The sequence below is a fragment of the Gigantopelta aegis genome, chromosome 9 (genome assembly GCF_016097555.1).
Source record: "Gigantopelta aegis isolate Gae_Host chromosome 9, Gae_host_genome, whole genome shotgun sequence".
Taxonomy (NCBI): domain Eukaryota; kingdom Metazoa; phylum Mollusca; class Gastropoda; order Neomphalida; family Peltospiridae; genus Gigantopelta; species Gigantopelta aegis.
In genome coordinates this window covers 26,701,095-26,719,726 of record NC_054707.1, presented here as the reverse complement: position 1 = coordinate 26,719,726, position 18,632 = coordinate 26,701,095, and the positions used below count along the sequence as shown (strand labels likewise).

The 18,632-nt window shown below is 34.9% G+C and overlaps 1 protein-coding gene across 8 annotated transcripts in view; it reads right to left on the bottom strand.

Annotated features, from left to right (window-relative positions):
* The window catches only part of LOC121381093 (liprin-beta-1-like), a 225,488-nt gene that overhangs the window by 56,514 nt on the left and 150,342 nt on the right, over positions 1-18,632 (bottom strand). Inside the window, exon 1 of one of the 8 annotated variants that reach the window (XM_041510201.1) lies at positions 6,355-6,504. The exons of 6 other annotated variants lie outside the window; for them this stretch is intronic. In XM_041510201.1, coding sequence (XP_041366135.1) covers positions 6,355-6,435 — 81 coding nt within the window. In that variant the 5' untranslated portion in view covers positions 6,436-6,504. Of the gene's footprint in view, positions 1-6,354; positions 6,505-18,632 lie in introns of those variants that run through there. One more of the 8 variants, XM_041510203.1, reaches the window with a different exon arrangement.

Sequence of the window (18,632 nt, the reverse complement as noted above, 5' to 3'; positions counted from 1 at the left end):
GTGGTTTGTATTATTGTAATCCAGGTAGAAACAGCTTAAAGTCACAGCTTCTGTCTATGAAAGTGCAAGACAACAACCCCAGGAATTCCAAGAAAACCTAAACAGAGTTGATAATGAGTCTTTAAGGTTCATTAGTTCAGCTTGGCTGCAGCTAGGTGGCAGCACTTCACAAAGACTACCTGCATGGGCCAAGTCTGGCATATAGTTCAAGACATTCATTGTTTATTGTCTCTGGGCTATCAGAGATCCACAGGAGACATGAAAGCTCTTGGAGTCTCCCAAAACAGGACCAAAGTAAGGAAACCTGAACTAAGACTGATAAGTGATATGAAGGAAATCTTGATCAATTATTCTTCTCACACATACAGGTAGTTCCATTTAAAGACCATTTACATTAGCATAAAGTATCAAAATTTCAGATCTTAAAACAAATGAATGAATGAATGAATGAATGAATGTTTAAAGACACCCCAGCACAAACAACATCGGCTACTGGGTGTCACACAAAGACATATGATGATTAACATCAACAATCAAAACCCAAAATGCTTCTACCATCTGCAAAACATTTCTAAGAAAACAGATACTTATTCTAATCAGAGCTGTAATGAACAGGTAAATGCAGGTACGGAACCCACTGGACTTATTTAAAATGTCAGCACATGCTCGTGGAACACAACATGGGTGGAATGGGAAAAGCTTAAGATGACTCTCATGATCTTTCAAACAACCATCATTAGCTATTGGATGTCAAACATTTGGTAATTTTTACATAGTCTTAAAGGTAGCGTCAACTCAAACAAGAGCCGTGTGTGTTTTAGATGGAAAAGTCTACAGAACTATTTACAGTAATAAACCATGTCCATTACCATTTTAGAGGCGACAGGTAATATTCCACAATACCGGTATGTATTTTTGTGTCTAGACAGCATCAATTAATTGGCTCGTCTGGTTACCAATCAAATACACACCTGCAATCAGGAATCACAGGTAGAAGCAACTAACGGCATAGACCAATTAACTAAGTAAACACTCCGTGTATCACTTCAGTACGTAGGTTAATGCATGGACAAAACATTGTTAATTATTTTGACTTGTTGTGTAGCCACTTTGACAATGGTATTTTATTTTGTATTGAAAAATAATATATATAGTGCTGGATATACTTATTGCTGGCTTACTGGGATATGTATTATGACAGAACATTGCAATGTATGACTATTTATCATCCTGCAAAAACCAGGTAGATTGTGTTTCTCTAGTTCTAAGGCTCATTCCTGACGTTACGCGTTAAGTATTACGTAACCACCAGCTCGCCAGAGGGCGTACCCACTGAGATGGTACAAAATGGCTGTGCCCGTTATATATAATAGCTGTCACATTTAACCGTTTTATTAATTAACTATACGATTATACTTTTTGATATCAAGCAATAATGTTCATTATATATCGTTGAATATGCATACCAGGCCAAATGCCTTAATTGACCCTTCCTTTAAGAGAGGAAACCCACTACATTTTTTTCATTAGTAGCAAAGGATGTTTTACAGGCACCATCCCACAGACAGGGTAGCACATACTACAGCCTTTGATATACCAGTCGTGGTGCACTGGGTGAAGCAAGAAATAGCCCAATGGGTCAACCGACTGGGGTCGATCCGATTGACCATGTGTCAAGCAGACACTTTACCACTGGGCTATGTCCTCCCTATCACTGGTGTGTACCTAGCCACCATGACCAAGTGTCTTGGTAATCAGCTGCACTGTGTGTAATTGAAGGGAAGCCACAGGTGCCAGCTTCCAACACAGCATGCTGTAATTTCTCATTATGTGATAATTCAATTTTCCTCCACTAGTGTTCCACAACCCAGATGGTAAGGCAGAAATTATCTGACATGGATCACAAACTATCTAACCAACAACATGGTAAAAAGCTTGGAAATGGGAAGTCTGTTGTAGCTTCTCGTGAGAAACTTTACTTTGTCCAGGCTTGTGGCATCAGTACTTAATACATCTATGATATATGAAACAAACAGAGAATACCATAACAAAATAGTTTTAGAACTATACAACCACAGCACAAAGAGAAAACAAACTTTGAAAAGTTAATGTTAAATTTCAAGTATACAAGTAAATGCAATTCAAAAGGGAAACAAAGTAATAATTAGGGAATTTAGGAGTTTGTAAATCTTCCTTAGATTCTAACAGTATTCAAAAACATTCCATAACAACTTTTACTTAGCAACTTTTTCACAACTAAAATTAGACATTAGATACATTTTCCTCTTTGGAGTATTAGTGTCTGTATGTTCAATGTGTTTCTAGTCATCCTAATGTTTTTATCAGATAAAACTTCATTTTACTTTCTAATATATGGTGGGGTTGGGATTTTTTCGTATTCAAAAACAAAGATATCCACACCCAATATGTACCTACACATCCATTCATCCACTTTTTCATTTAATTTATTTAAAAAACAACAACAAATACATATAAATATGCTTGCTATACAAGTGCATTTAAATTAAAAAAATTATTTATGAAAGTATTAAAAAAATTTGATGAAAATTAAACTACGTGAGTGAAAGTCCAAAACAGCAAGTTTAATCTTTAAGTGGGATGGGATGTACTCAATGACAGAGGACTCGCATGAAGTGCAGCGAGTTTTGGCATCAGTTGGATACAAGCAGACCACTGCAGTACCGCATGACTTGTATGAATGTATTAAAGGACTTGGCATAACACTGCTGTTTGTGAAAACTACAGATAGGACACCTCTAGCAGCTTTTCAATAGTAGGCATAGTCTAAGTGGTGGTTGCAGGTTTCCTCTCATACTGTGAGTGTTTACCTGTAAACCTAGTGTCACAATAGCTACAGTGTCACAATAGCTACATGTTAGACACAAACAGTCAAAGTTTAAAATATGCTGAGGTGTACAAATAGTATTCCTTTAATTTCCTTTGAAATAAAAAACAAAACAAAACACAGATATGATTGCTTATATTTAACAGTGACCGAGATACAATGTATGTATGCCAATACAAAGTTCATACCATCTTGATTATAAAAAACCTGAAGTCTTTATCTCAAATTCCACCATACTTGTACATTGAGATTTAGGTGTTTTTTTAAATACTTGTAATACATGTACATCCTCATTTGTTAAGTTGGACCTGGAGCACAGCTGTAGTCTCTCACTCAGCATCTGTGAGTGATCGTCTTGGAGTGTGCCAACAACAATGTAATGTGACCATACCTTCCTGAAACCATATCCAATAAAATACACCCACTACCAACAACAACATGCAATATAGGTACAGGTGTGGCAATGAATATATATAGTTATTCTGCAATCCATCCATCCATCCATCCATCCATCCATCCATCCATCCCATCCCATCCCATCCCATCCATTTAGAACTATTTAGATTTTGTGTGTATAGGCAACAATCAATCACTCCCCCCTGAATTCGGTGGCAAACATTTTAAAATTCCGCAGTAAAATTTGACATATTCTGCGGTAAAATTTGATGAATTCTGCAGCAAATTCTGCAGCAAATTCTGCAACATATAAAACTGAAAAATAACACTTAAAATTAAAACTAGATGTTCAAAATGTTAAGATTTATTTAAAAATCGCGAAAAAGCAGACGATTTATGTTTTAAGCAGACGGGTGCTTCCGGAAGATTGAAACATTAAAACTTGAAATGGAAACGATATGGAAAAAAACCCTCCTGTTTTTACGCTTACGGATTCGTTGTTAAATGTGATTTGTGATTAATAAATACTTAAATATTGTTGCTTAACATCACGATTCCAACAATCGATACTTATATGTAAATATAATTATTTTATATTAAATAGAATGGAATTGCTGAATCCTATTTCGTATTTGTGGAATCTGTCAAAATGTAATTACAACCCGTCTTCAACGGTTTCCGTAACCTACGCACCGAGCAACGATCGGAACATCTCGCCACAATCCATTGCGCTCTATCTTGCAAGAATTTCCGATTCAATGATAGAAACTAAAGGCTGGTTCCAAACGCAGGTTACGCAGACTAGTAACTGTGAGGCGGTTACTAGTCCAGCCTGTAATAACGTAAAAGAAAATAAACAAATGATTTATGTTTCTATTTATTACTGCATGGAAAGTAAACACTATTAAAATTCCATGTTTAATGTTACAATTCAGAAACATCGAACATTTTGCGGTGTTTAAGACAAATTCCATGGCCTAAAATTATGAATTCTGCACGTGTTCTGCACGAAAAGTGATTTTCCGCGGACGAACAACTATTCTGCACGATGGTGCAAATTCTGCAAAAATTTTCGCGTCCGCGGAATCGCGGAATTCAGGAGGGACTGATCAATATGTGTGGACCTATTAGTATTACTCTGTAAAACAGTAAAATAAAACACATCATATTATGTAGGATTGCAGGGTAAATAAAATAACCGCTTAGCACTGACTTAGCTGAGGGAGACTTACATGTACATGCCCTCTCCAATCACCCCTCTTCCCCCCACCACCAAATTATACATCTTAACATAACAGGACTCATAGACAATGTGGTTGCCCCTCACCCACAAATATAAAATCCTGACTATGCCAGGGCCAGTTATTGTCTAGACAGTAACCAGTTATTCTTTTTATATAAAAGACAGTACCCAGTAACCAGTAATTCTTTTTATATAAAAGCATTAACTGCATTGCCATTGGAATCTTCATATACTAAGGTTTTGAACACAAACTTATTTATCCAAGTACTTTCAATTTAAAATATTTGTTGGTCTAATTTGTACATGAAAGTACAGGTACACCACTACATAAAAACTTCAACATGCATTGTACATACTTGTACATATAATGCACTTTATTGTAAATAAATCTCAAAACTTAGTCATCCAAACATGTATGTATGTTTTTGCTCATTTTGTAAAGTCAGGTTAATTATAAAAATAAACTTTTATTTTTGCAGTTAAATATCATTAAAAAGCAGTATTTCCCATGCCTGAAGATATTTTTGGCATTGCACTCTTCAATAACATGACATAAACATAAAGAGAACACCTAATGAGCTACATCTGTGGCAGACTACCACAAACGGCAGACTCAAATATATCAAAGTAAACAGCTTGCACACAGGAAAGATATGAAAAGCTATCCAAATGTTATTTCCTTGACACATCCAGGTGCAAGATAAAAACGTCCGTACATGCATTGCTTCATGAACTCAAGTAAACCTTTAAAAAGAAATCTGCTGTAATCTGACCAACTCAATGGTTTGATTTACTTTTCATTTTCGACCATAACTCTTTATCTCCCCCCCGCCCCCCACCCCACCTTTTAAAAAAAATACAATAATACAAACTAATCAAAGTAAATTTCTTTTCTTTTTCAAATGAAATGTTTGTCCACATATCTATGTAAATTTACATCTGCCATGAAGATGGGTTCGTATTGGGAAAGGTATCTACACTGTTATCGAATTTGTTAACGGTGAAATGTGATCTAATCGTGCTAGCTTCAATCTGTTCATGTAGCTCTCATGTCAATGTGTGAATTTAATTGGGCAGATTCAGTTCAGCACATCTGAACACAGACTGAAACTAAAGTCATACAAATAACAGTTGATGCTATATTTTGGCTATTAAAAAACATACAAAAAACCCTAAAAAACCACAGAAAACAAGTACATGGAGAAGGACTTGATAAAAAAAATTAAAATGCCACAATCCCCCATGCATTTGTTCTTCAATCAATTGCCCAAAAATGTCTTAAATTGTGCATCAGATGACCGAGAAAACAACATTTTTGTAAGAATAACTTCATCATGTTCGTTCAGTCACTAATAGAGCTGTAACGATATGGGAGGTTGTGATACGATACGTTTTCCGATAATTGGGTCGCGATATGATACGTATTTCGATACTTAACTTTTCATATCGATCATCGATAATTAAACCGTTTAGTTCAAGTTTATGAAACATGATAACCTAATGGTTGGGAATTCTAGGAACTAACAACAAAATTATGTTTTCAGTGCTCTACCGTGAATGTTCGGAAGTTCATAAATATCTGCTTCAACTTTTTTATTAAAAATTATTAACACGTGAATGTATCGTATTGTATCGCGATACAGCTGTCCTGAATCGATGTATTGTATCGTGGCCCTCATATCGCAATACAATACTGTATCACTGTGTCATTACAACTCTAGTCACTAACTCATTTTAAGTTTACACCAAATTCCAAGCAGTATCAATACTATACTGTAAACAAACCTACATATTGTCATACCTGTGAATGTACATGTACGTTTTGAAAACACCTGCACAAGTGACTTACCATGAGTTCCTGAAGTTTAGTCTCCCAAAGAGCTGTGTATGCCCCAGTACTTGCTGGACGAAGACCATTTCCACGCGACATTTTCAATAAACTCAGTGAGAAATTTCTTCAAACAAAATAATGACAATTGCAAACGCTCCTTCCACTATGATACTTCCTGTGATCTTTGTGTTTTAATTGCTATAAATCATCTTTCACCACAACAGATTCAATTTAAAGGATTTCTAAGTTTGTATATTTCTTAATTATTCCAAGAACATGAAACATAATGAATCTTCTTCAATACATTAAAAGCTATAATCCACATCCATTTTTTTGGGGGGTATCATTTCAGAATCCAATTGTATTGATGTCGCCTACAGAAAACAAGTAATCTTCTTTACAAGACAGCTAAGTCTTAAATCTTGTTATGCACTGGTAATTTGCCGTCTGCTAAAAACCCTCAATCCACTGTTTTTGTCGTCTGCTCAGTACTGCTCCACTGTTTTTTCCGGCTGCTCAAGACCTCTCCATCCACTGTTTTTGCTGGCTGTTCTGGTCACAGGTAAGATAGTGCTGGCGTTACTTTCACCCAGCCCAATCGAAGCAACACAAGCATATGGCTACATGAACTGCACGGCCAGCCCACAACCTCAGGTGTTTGTGAAGCTGGCAATCTCCTGGCTTCGGTCTCACTGATCAAGTGAAATGTTTTCCTATCTCTCCACCTCATCTGGCTACCCACCAGTCACAGAAGGTGTGGATATCATATTTTGTAGAGAAATCCATAAATTTCAAAGCAATGGTATTGGTAACTCAAAAATGGTGGCAACCCTCCAAAAGTTTCTCAGAAAACCCAAACTTTGTTGTGATATGAACATCTTGATAGAGGTGTTTTCCTGCCATAAATACATGACTTATCTACATTTTTATTTTCAAAAAGAAGGCCGCCAGAGAGATAATTCAGTATTTTATTTTAATACACACACACATGTAGCCTTCAGAATGTCTTTGTACTGAAAGCTGGATATATTTGTTTTTACAAATGTCTGAGAATAAAATAAAATTGTTATTTTTAATGATCATCTCCCTTCAGTGAAGTTTTAATACACCTACATTCCTTCATCATAATTACATATTGTGAAAATTGTATTTCCACAATTAGCAATTCATACTGATTATAAGTGTATTATGTTTGAAAAAAACCCCTAGGTTTGGTATGTACACAATTCCTAAATAAAATTTCACCATTAATAAAACAATAAATTTATTACATATCTACAGGCATTGAATTAGGGGATCTTTTTTCACCCCTTTTTTTGTAATATCATGTTCGTATGTATATGCAGCATTAAGAATTTCAAACTCGTATCAACCTACTAATCGTATGTTGAGTGAAAAGTATGCACACAGCAATAACTGCACACGTATGCATTTCATGCTCATCAAAATTAACATCTGCACATAGAATATTGCTGCGTGTATTTGATAGAGTGGGGTACTGTTTCCTTTTATTTTTATTAATTTTATCAGCACCACTGGTGCTACAGACACAGATATCAAGGATGTATTTTGCATTCACTTATTAATATTAGGAGAATGCACACACATTGTGCACACATCCACACACACACACACACACACACACACACACACAATTATGATGTAAAAGCAAATAGGAATTGCAAAGAACTGTAAAAACAAAACTGTAATTTGAGAAACGCAGGCACATCTGCCGTTTGCATGACCATTAATGCATTTTCAATGCCCGCTGCTCAAAATGTGTCATAACATGTGTTATCTTGTCAAAAGAAAGGAGGAAAAACCCCAACAGCACCATAAAATATTAACATCTTTTGCCATCAACAGATTTTTTCAATAAAATTTTCAAACTGCACTCAAAATGTTAATCCCAAAACAAAATGCACTATGGTGATCAAAGGAGGCTTTGAAACATTCCAGTTTTAGGCAAAATGCAGAGCCAGTAGTGAAATCTCATAGTTCACATTTGTGTGGCCAGCTTGGAACAAAATAGCAGGCAGTTCTGGGATTAAGCTGCATTCTTGTCGAGGTCTGGCCAGGTACAAAAACCTGGTGTTAGATGTATCAGTGCTACATGTACTGTCCAGACAGTGTGAAGAAATAATTAGGAGATGTAGGTCTCTTCAGCAATGCAAGACGAAGGCTTTAGTAGTCTCTTGTAATAACAAATAAACTTCCATAAGCTTAAAGCAACACATTCCTTTATTGAATGAATGAATGAATGAATGAATGAATGAATGAATGAATGAATGAATGAATGAATGAATGAATCTTAGGCAGTAATCTTGAGCACATTTTTTAAATTATTAAATTATTATTGATAATTTGCATATAAATGTATTACTCTCAAAAACAGACAGTATTCCAGTTCTGCATTACATATAGTATTAAACACATGTCGACAAGATTTGTATGTGGTACGAACGCAGCCGCCAATAACATGAGTTTATTAAAACTAAATGTACGTGTTTGCAGTTTGCATTAATTTGACTAATTGCTGTAATAATAAGTTGAGGCAAGACTGTAACCCCACGTCCCATAACATTAACAAACATGGCTATCAATGTTATGTGCATTAAAATCTAGTAAAACACTATTCATTTTGTTGTTGTATTGTCATGTTAAATTCAAAATTCTATATGCAATTTGATTTCACTAACACACACAAGTATATTAACATGCATGTGTAAGGAAAACTATTACTCTAAATCGGCTACAGGTACACACAATGTAAATGATGGCCAATGTTAAAGTTATGTTACTATATTAAATTATAAATAATCAATTTAGTTCTGGTAACTTTATTTTCCATTTATGGATCTACAAGTACACACCTGCTGCACAATGACAAAAGTGTTTGTTTAAAGACACCTCTAGAGCACATCGGCTATATGATGTCAAACATTTGATGATTACGAGTATGACACATTCTTGACAGTGTTCAGAGGAAACCTGGTACATTTTTGCATTAAGTCAAGAACAATCCCCACCCTCCCAAAAATTAAAAAAAGCAAACAGATGAAGACCTACATGTATGCACTATAGAGCTGCATTTTCAAGTATATTTTATTACTTAACTATATGTATTTACCAATTTAAAACTGATTATTTTAACAATTTTTCCCGATGATACATTACATGCCATTCTTTGATATCTTGTAACAGATGCAGTCATTGTTGCATGTATTAATTTGCTATTCTTCACTTTTCAGTTTAACAGTGTACAGTGTATTAAGATAAATGACTAGACTTGTTTATTACCACAAAACTGACCAGATACACTGACCACAATAATTAAAAACTGTAGTTGAAGTTCTGTTTATAATTAAAAGCAGGACATAATGGAGCAACGGCCAAGCTTTAAACAAGACAAAACATGAGGTTGCTATCATTTTCGCTTCACACAAGTAAAGGTATATTTTAAAAAAGAAGAAAAAATGTTCAATTAAATCATTTAGATTATAGTGAATAGTAGTAAGTAGGCTAATGGGCTGCAGGTAACATCTTGAGTATTAAAACAAACTAAATGCCAGAAACATGATCTAAACCACGCACTGCGTGAAGACAAGTTTAAAAAAACCCACACTTGATAAGAGTGAGATGATGAGATGTATGAAAACTGGATCAATCATCCAAGACATCAGGACTGCATCATCTTCAAACAACACTATCGGGTGAGCACTGTGAAAATTGTACTTGTGATAGAAATACTGCTTCCCACACCTCAACATCTTACATGTATAATGACTAAACCAGCAAACCAGCAAAGCCTATGGGCTTAACTGAATTTGCTTTTTGAAAACATCATAGACACATAAATAATTCATGTTGTTGCTTCAAGTTCCTACACATTCATTGATGGAGCAAAGAAGAAATATAGATGCCAGTAATAAAAATATGATTTGAAAAAAATGAAGAAATATTATATAGATTTAAAGATATGATAATTAATACTAAAAGCAAAATAAAAAATTAATTAAATAAGATATATACTGTGGAAATCAAAGAAAACATAAACAAACAACAACTTTAGTACCCAACACTATTAAATGTACTGATATGTAAATCATAAATGATACATTGTACCTTTATTTTCATCTATAAACCTGTTACAGTTTGAAAAAAACAAAAACAATGAATGAATGTTTAATGACACCCCAGCACAAAAATACACATCGGCTATTGGGTGTTAAACAAAGTACATGAATATAATAATTATTTTTCTTCAAAAGACAAAACATGGTTAAAGGTATTAAACACCACTAGAGCACATTGATTTATTAATCATCGGCTATTGGATGTCATCCCAGGTCAAAATTTGAACCACCTTGGGTGTACTTTTTCTATCCCACATGACCACATATGATGGAGTCTTATAATATTTACTGGTATTTTACTATACCTTAAAATCAGAATATTTGACATGTGCACACATTTATTAATTAACAGCTACACGTATCCCTGAATTACAAGTAAGTGGTACACATTTAGAGAAGAAAAAGACTGCCACCACATACACGCTGATTAATTGTAGTTCATGGTATTCAAGCCCACAGTTCAATGCACCATGTTGCAATTTGCATAGTTTTGTCCTTTAGGTTTTCTTTTTATAACACATTTACTTACAATTATATTGCATGTGACAATTAAAGATAGTTTGTTGCTCTTAAAATAGTTTATACAAATGTATATGTATAATAGCTGGCATATATTTGTGGAAAGTATTTGTGAATCAATTAAACCATGGACCAAATATAGAAAATTTAATTGAAAATAAGAAAACAATTATCGATCCATCCCTATACATGACTACACAAACCACAGCCGTTTGAGATACCAGACATAGAACACTGGATGAAATAATAAATAACCCAATTGATCCATCAAGAAAAAAATCATCCTATGACATTTCAAGTTTAGCATGCATATACCTCTGACCTACATTCCAATCTCTTGATGGCATGTCCCTCCATCACAAATGGTTTTTGTGTGTTTTTTGCATCCCAACCAAAACCCCATGACTGGTATTTCAAAGGCTAAATGCTGTTCTGTTGATGGGGAAAAGCATATAAAAGATACCAAAATGTATGCCAAGTATCGCAATAACCAAAGGTTTTATTTTTAAATGCACAGAGATGTCATTAAATATTCTTTCATTTTCGAAAGACTGGTACATTTTACATACATGTACCATATTAAAAATAATGCAACTTTTTTAAAGTTTTGAACAAAAAATTATGGTGATTAAAATGATTGACTACAAAGCCTTACATGCTATGAAGAAGCAATATACTCGAGTAGGGGTGGGATGTAGCCCAGTGGTAAAGCGTTCTCTTGATGCATGGTCGGTCCAGGATCGATCCCCATTGGTGGACCCATTGGGCTGTTTCTCGTTCCAGCCAGTGCTCCACAACTGGTGTAACAAAGGCCATGGATGGTGCATATAAAAGATCCCTTGCTGCTAATCGAAAAGAGTATATCATGAAGTAGTGACAGCTGGTTTCCTCTCTCAATATCTGTGTGGTCCTTAACTATATGTCTGATGCTATATAACCGTAAATAAAATGTGTTGAGTGCATCGTTAAATAAAAAAAATTCTTTCTTCTTACTAGTGTGGCCAAAGATCCTGTTGTTCGCTAAATAAGGCATGCTTTTCACATTTACACTCGTACAATTTATCAATGGCAGCATCTTTGAAGGCTGTATGAATCACCTGTTGGGAGCAATGATTATGAAGAAAATATGTTTTTTTCTGAAAATACTCCTCTCAAGCAGTTTTCGGCCAAATCTGATGCACATACTGGTCGGCAACATTACATGGATGAATGCTTAAATTTCTGTTCATATTCATCTGCTGCCCATCTTACCCTCCCGCAAAATGTTTTGCTTGGAAGCTTGCAATATTAATATCCTCAAGTGAGAGACGTAAATGTGTTTCCCTGAGGTAAACACATCAAATATAGCTAAATATGTCATGTGATAAGGAACAGGTCAAAGAAAGGCAGAGATATAATCAAAGACTGTGAAACATTTAGGATCAAATTTTAAATTTGAATTTGTATTTAATATATTACTGAAATTTCATGAGTAATGCCTGTTTTAAAACACTGAGATGCACTCTGTGCAGCTTATCTGCAGCTGTGGGCAATACGACCCATTTGAATTTAACACAAAAGCTAAATAACATTCCGACCAAACTTTTATTTTCTCTTTGTTACAAAGGCAGTTAGCTTCTTAATGCAATATGCATGAAGTGTGAGGAGTAAGGATCAGTGGTCAGAGACTGGGACATCAAATGCTTTTAACTGAAGTAGACACCAAACTGCTATATTTTAGACACCAAATCTGTCTCACACACATAGGTCACACAAAATATAAACCATGCACTAACATTTATTATTCTGAAACTAATTTACAAAACATTGCAGGGTTACATTGGTATATAACAAAATTTCTTTCAACAAGACCACACCTTTCCTGGTACTATAACTTGTATGCCATCAACACAACAGGTTGTTTACATGATCTTTTCAAACAAACCGAGCTCTGTGGTGGAACAAGTGTGTATTACATGAAGACCAGGATGAGAAAACATCCCATATTAAAATATGGACAATAATATCAATGTATAATCAATTCTGTATTGCTCATCCTCTTTTCCACTGTTTACCTAGCCCCCAAAGGATGGTGTGTTATATCAGAGAACAGACCTAGGCCAGATTGTGACTGGAATACCTGCGAGTTGTGCATGAAAATGAATCTTGGATCAAAGGTAACAATCTATGGAAGATCTGGCATTATTAAAAATGTGCACCAGGGAGAGGTGAAAATAAACACATCTGTATCTAAATGCCATCGACACCTCATGTAACCTAGATAGAAGAAGCCTCTAATGCGGTCCAGACGTCCAAACCCAGAAACCCTCTGCAGGTAATGGAACTTTGATGATTTGTGACATTTCTCTGTGCTCTTCTCAATGGGCAAACCGGCCATCAACAGCAGGAAAAAGAGCATTTGTGTACGGAGATAATAACCAAAGAAAAAACAGCCATGGTGCAAGAGAGCACAAACATTTGAAGAGGAGCGCCGGAAGTCTATTCTTTTATGTTGAATGTTGACTTCAGCATCAGAGAGGTATATGCCTCATTTATTGTTTCTAAAAACATTAAAATCAAATAAAAATATTAAGCTTTAAGAGATGAAAGAATTCCATTGCTATCTGATATATACTTGCTATATTTTATTATCAGTACCATTTTCATTTTTTTAACATCTGACAAAGTTCACCATTTAGTGAAACTGAAATTGGTATTGGAAACTAAAAATAAGTTTAAATTAAGAGAACATTGTTTTTTCTCTACTTACAATGAATACATGTACCCGAGGCTTTATTACCAATGACAAAGATATAACTATGTGCCTGGCTGGACCACACAGCTCACACCTGGTTAACACAATTAGAGAAGTATAGGCCTGTTAAGTATTCTACTAAGAAATGATTTCATTTCAAAATTAAAACATAACAAAAAATGAAATAAAATTAAATTAAAATGTTGGCATTTAACAACAATTAATAAGTAGAATGGAGAAACCTTAGTGTAAGTACCAAACCACATCAATCAGTCCCCATGGCAACCAACACTGCTAACCACTGGCCGAGCATGGTATACATGTAAAAGGTGAGGGCACAGCTGGAGAGTTGAAGAGGACTAGCAACTTGGGAGAGATGGTGTCAGGAGTCAGCAGGCACTGACAGTTGGGGGAGCTGAATTCCACTAGCAAATAGTTCAAGTGCAATCACACCTGAAGGAAAACACAATGTTGGAGAAAAAACCTCCAGGCGGTCACCCTCAACACTGATTATACTGCTCCCAGTGGGTAAAATAAACAAACAGAAAGAGTGAGAGTTATTACTGCCACAACAAGAGTAAAAAAAAAAAAACCCAGATACAGAAAACAAGTCAAAACAACCGATACAAAAATCAGAATTAATCTTGAGAGAGAAGGTAGGTATTATGAACTCAGCACCGTTTTTTCTTTAAAGATGTTGAAGAAAAAATATATCATTATGATCATGTGCTATTATAATAAATATTAAAATGAAAGTAAATGTGTTTAATGATATCGGAGAGAGTCCGAGTCCGAGAGAGAGAGAGAGAGAGAGAGAGAGAGAGAGAGAGAGAGAGAGAGAGAGAGAGAGAGAGAGAGAGAGAGAGAGAGAGAGAGAGAGAGAGAGAGAGAGAGAGAGAGAGAGAGAGAGAGAGAGAGAGACAGAGAGAGAGAGAGACAGACAGAGAAGATCCAAGAACCCAATGCCAGCACACCAGCTACTCTACATAACCAGCAAGGGATCTTTCATATACACTTTCCCACAGACACAGCTTTTGAAAGGAAAGGAATATTTGTTCAATGATACATAAGCACATTTTAAACTTGATGTAACATACGGTTAGTTTTGACACTCCATTGAGAGGAAACCTGCTGCCACCACACTGGCTACTCCTACCAAAAAGGCATATATATTTTAATAATTTTGTTTAGCCTTGAATACATTTATAATATAGTTTGTGTAAATTTCATTGATAGATGTGTGGCGTAGGAATGCAACGTTTCATTGATAAATAGCTAAATGACAACATAACATCATTTTGTTAAATGACGTCATTTGGTAAGTGACGTCATTTTCCCTGTCTTTAATCTGTGCATTTTCATGTCTTTAATCTGTGCATTTTCATGTCTTGTTTAGTTATTTTAGAAGTTATTTTGTGCAATTTTTGTTCATTGCTGTGCAGTGTAATAAATAAAATACTATACTTGTTCACGTGTGTTTTTATATCACTTGCTTTCGCTAGCGATGTATGACTGAAAACACTTATTGTAATATAAACGGTCTTACACTTTTTTAAGTATTGTCTAAGTTTATGTATTAATAATGTAATGGAATCATTATATATTCCTTTCATTTATGGCACTTATGTACCTATGGTACACACAACAGCTGTAAGAAACTTTTGTTACCAATCTAATAGTGGAATGCTAATTATTTCCTGGAAATATTCTTATTTCATCTACCTCACTGTTGCTAAACTTCATCTGTACGTAATTTATTGGTATTCCTAAGATTTCTAACAGTCTTAGCTCGGGATATTCTAGAAAAGATGGATTTTTGGAATATACAGTTTCCAAATTATTAGTTACACAGACCAAATGAAACGGTTGGAATATATCCATCATACATTTCCAAAATTCACATGTATACATGTACAGATTGATAAGAACACCTCGTTTATTATATGTTCATCCATAAGTTAATTTTCCCCTCATCAAACTAGTATTGGAGGTGAGGTGAAAAAAACATACAACATACATGTATTACCAATTTTTTCTTCTTCTCCAATTATAAAAGTTTGTAAATCATGTTCTGTGAAAGACGTGCTGACACAAACATGCATTACTGGCATTAATCACATTTAAACAATCTTTTTTTTTTTTTTTTTTTTACAAATATTAGCATGTTAAAAAGAAATGTCGATACATGTGCTTCCCCATCGATGCAATTGTTACATGTTTTCAGGGCTTGAAATTATGAGTTTGTCTTACTAAGGGGACTTTTCCACCAAGTGAATCTGAACAGCAAACAACCTTTTCCATTAACAGCAAATTTACATGATCTTTTTATGTGAGAATATTCAATAAAAATGTCTTCCAATTCAGGGGGAAAATGCTTCTGATCCCAAATGGTTTTCACCAATTTTTTTTATTTTTATAATCAACAACAGCTCGTCGTTTCATCCCCTAGTATGTCCCCCCCCCCCCCCCCCAACACCTGAAAAAAATCTTTTAAAAATCAACTGTTAGTGCATAATGAAATATAAATAAATAAAGCATAAAGTACAGTATGTTTTTGTTTTGAATTTGTAATAATTTTTTCTTATTTTTAGTACCAAGAACATGGAATATCTTTCTTAGTCAATTGGTACATACAAACAGATAAAGCAGAAAATAGCAAAACAAGAGCAAAGTCCCAATCATTTGTGTTCACTTTTTGTAAACAGCTTCACGTTCACTTAGTAGAAGTGGATTGTTTGGTATTAATAAAAACCACTTGTTCACATATTCATGACCGTTAGGTGGAAAAGTTCCCTAACGTATGTGGTAACATGTATAGTTTTTGTATGACACAAATTTCAAGGCAACTATTACACCCGAGTTCCACCGTTATTGCTATTATTTGTCAAACAATAACAACATGCAACAAAGTAATAATGCACACATTTCACAGTCTGATCACAACTTATTTCATACTTCTGTTTAATCTATCATCACCGATATCGTTATCTATTTCTCACTCATGTTGTAACTCAGTTATCACTATCATACCATCATCTTGACACTCACACATGTTAACATAGTACATGTAACTGATTTGAGTATTACAGCAGGTGTTTACCTAACTAAGGATGTATACTCAATAACTAGAACTTTCATGACATTGTAACAGGATCAGTTTATTATGCATATGGATTGTGATAATGGTCATTGGAATTTACTTTGACAGAGACTGACAAAATGGTCTCCATAGATTTACCATAAGACACCAATCGGTCTGAGAGGAAAGGAACATTTTAAAACCATGACAATTGTGTGCCTAACATATTGTTATTTTCAAACATGGTTGAGAGAAACACAGGAAACCTGCTGCTGCCATATAGGCTATTCCTCACAATAAAACAGCAAGTAATCTTTCATATGCACTTCCCCATAAACAGGACAGTACATACCATGGGCTGTGATGTACCAATTGAAAGGCAATGGCTGAGATAGGGAAAACCCAGTCCAACACAGGAAAAGAATCATACAACCCATCACATTAGGTGAGCACTTTGTCACTGAGCTACATCCCACTCCCTCACTGAAAGTATATACATAACAGGACAATAATATATATATATATTTCTAATAATTTTATCTTTAGCACAATGCCACATTTATCAATTAAAAATTTGGTGGTTAATTGGCAAATTCCAATGGAAGATAATATGTTACAAAACTGAAATTAGAGACAACCATCATGTCTTTGACCAGCACATACCTTCAGACTAACATGAACATTATACAATATCATGGTTTTAGATCACACTCATTTTAGCATGACAGAGTTTATTGTGTGTCTGTTCTGAGAACACAAAGCTTTTTTTAGTGCAGTAATGTTAATAATAGCTGGTAAACAGTTGTACATATGCAGAAAAAAAAAATCAAGAGTTATTTAATCTAATTACAGCTTATCATTCCAATGACTTTGATACAGGCTGGTAGGTACTGGGTCGGATCCCAGTCGAGGCATGGGATTTTTAATCCAGATACCGACTCCAAACCCTGAGCGAGTGCTCCGCAAGGCTCAATGGGTAGGTGTAAACCACTTGCACCGACCAGTGATCCATAACTGGTTCAACAAAGGCCATGGTTTGTGCTATCCTGCCTGTGGGAAGCGCAAATAAAAGATCCCTTGCTGCCTATTGTAAAACAGTAGCCTATGTAGCAACAGCGGGTTTCCTCTAAAAAAAACCAGTGTCAGAATGACCATATGTTTGACGTCCAATAGCTGATGATAAGATTAAAAATCAATGTGCTCTAGTGGCGTGGTTAAATAAAACAAACTTTACTTTTTTTCCCAATGACTTTGAGGTGATGTTTTGAGATCAGCATGTTTCGACTATAACCTGGGCTTGCTTATTTTGGGCACACCCTTTACTGTCTCAGCTGTAGTGCAGTCAGAAGCCAGGGATATAATATGCACCACATTTTGGTCATGAAGATGATGAAACAAGATGACATTTTGACTTACCAAGTATTCTTTTTTTTATCACAGCAGTGACCATTAAATACACAACCTGTACATTGTGTTAGTTGAACATAAAACTTCATGTATTTTACACAATGTTGTTACAACCATCTCCTCGTATTTTTCACACTCTACTGTACCCAGCACATTATTTGATGTGCAACAAAAATGTATTTATGATGTAAACATATTTTCTATTGTCCCATTTGTATGTTAGAAGCAAGACAAAACACAAAACCACTGCATTAAAAAATGTATGTAACATGTCACGAAATATTTTTACATCAAGTTAAATATTAATTAAAAAATAATAAATTAAGGGGACACCAATGTTGCCCTCATTCCCAGTTAGGCCAGACCATAAATCATGTTAGTACTGAAAGTACATGTAAAACCTAACAGACAGTAAATGCAC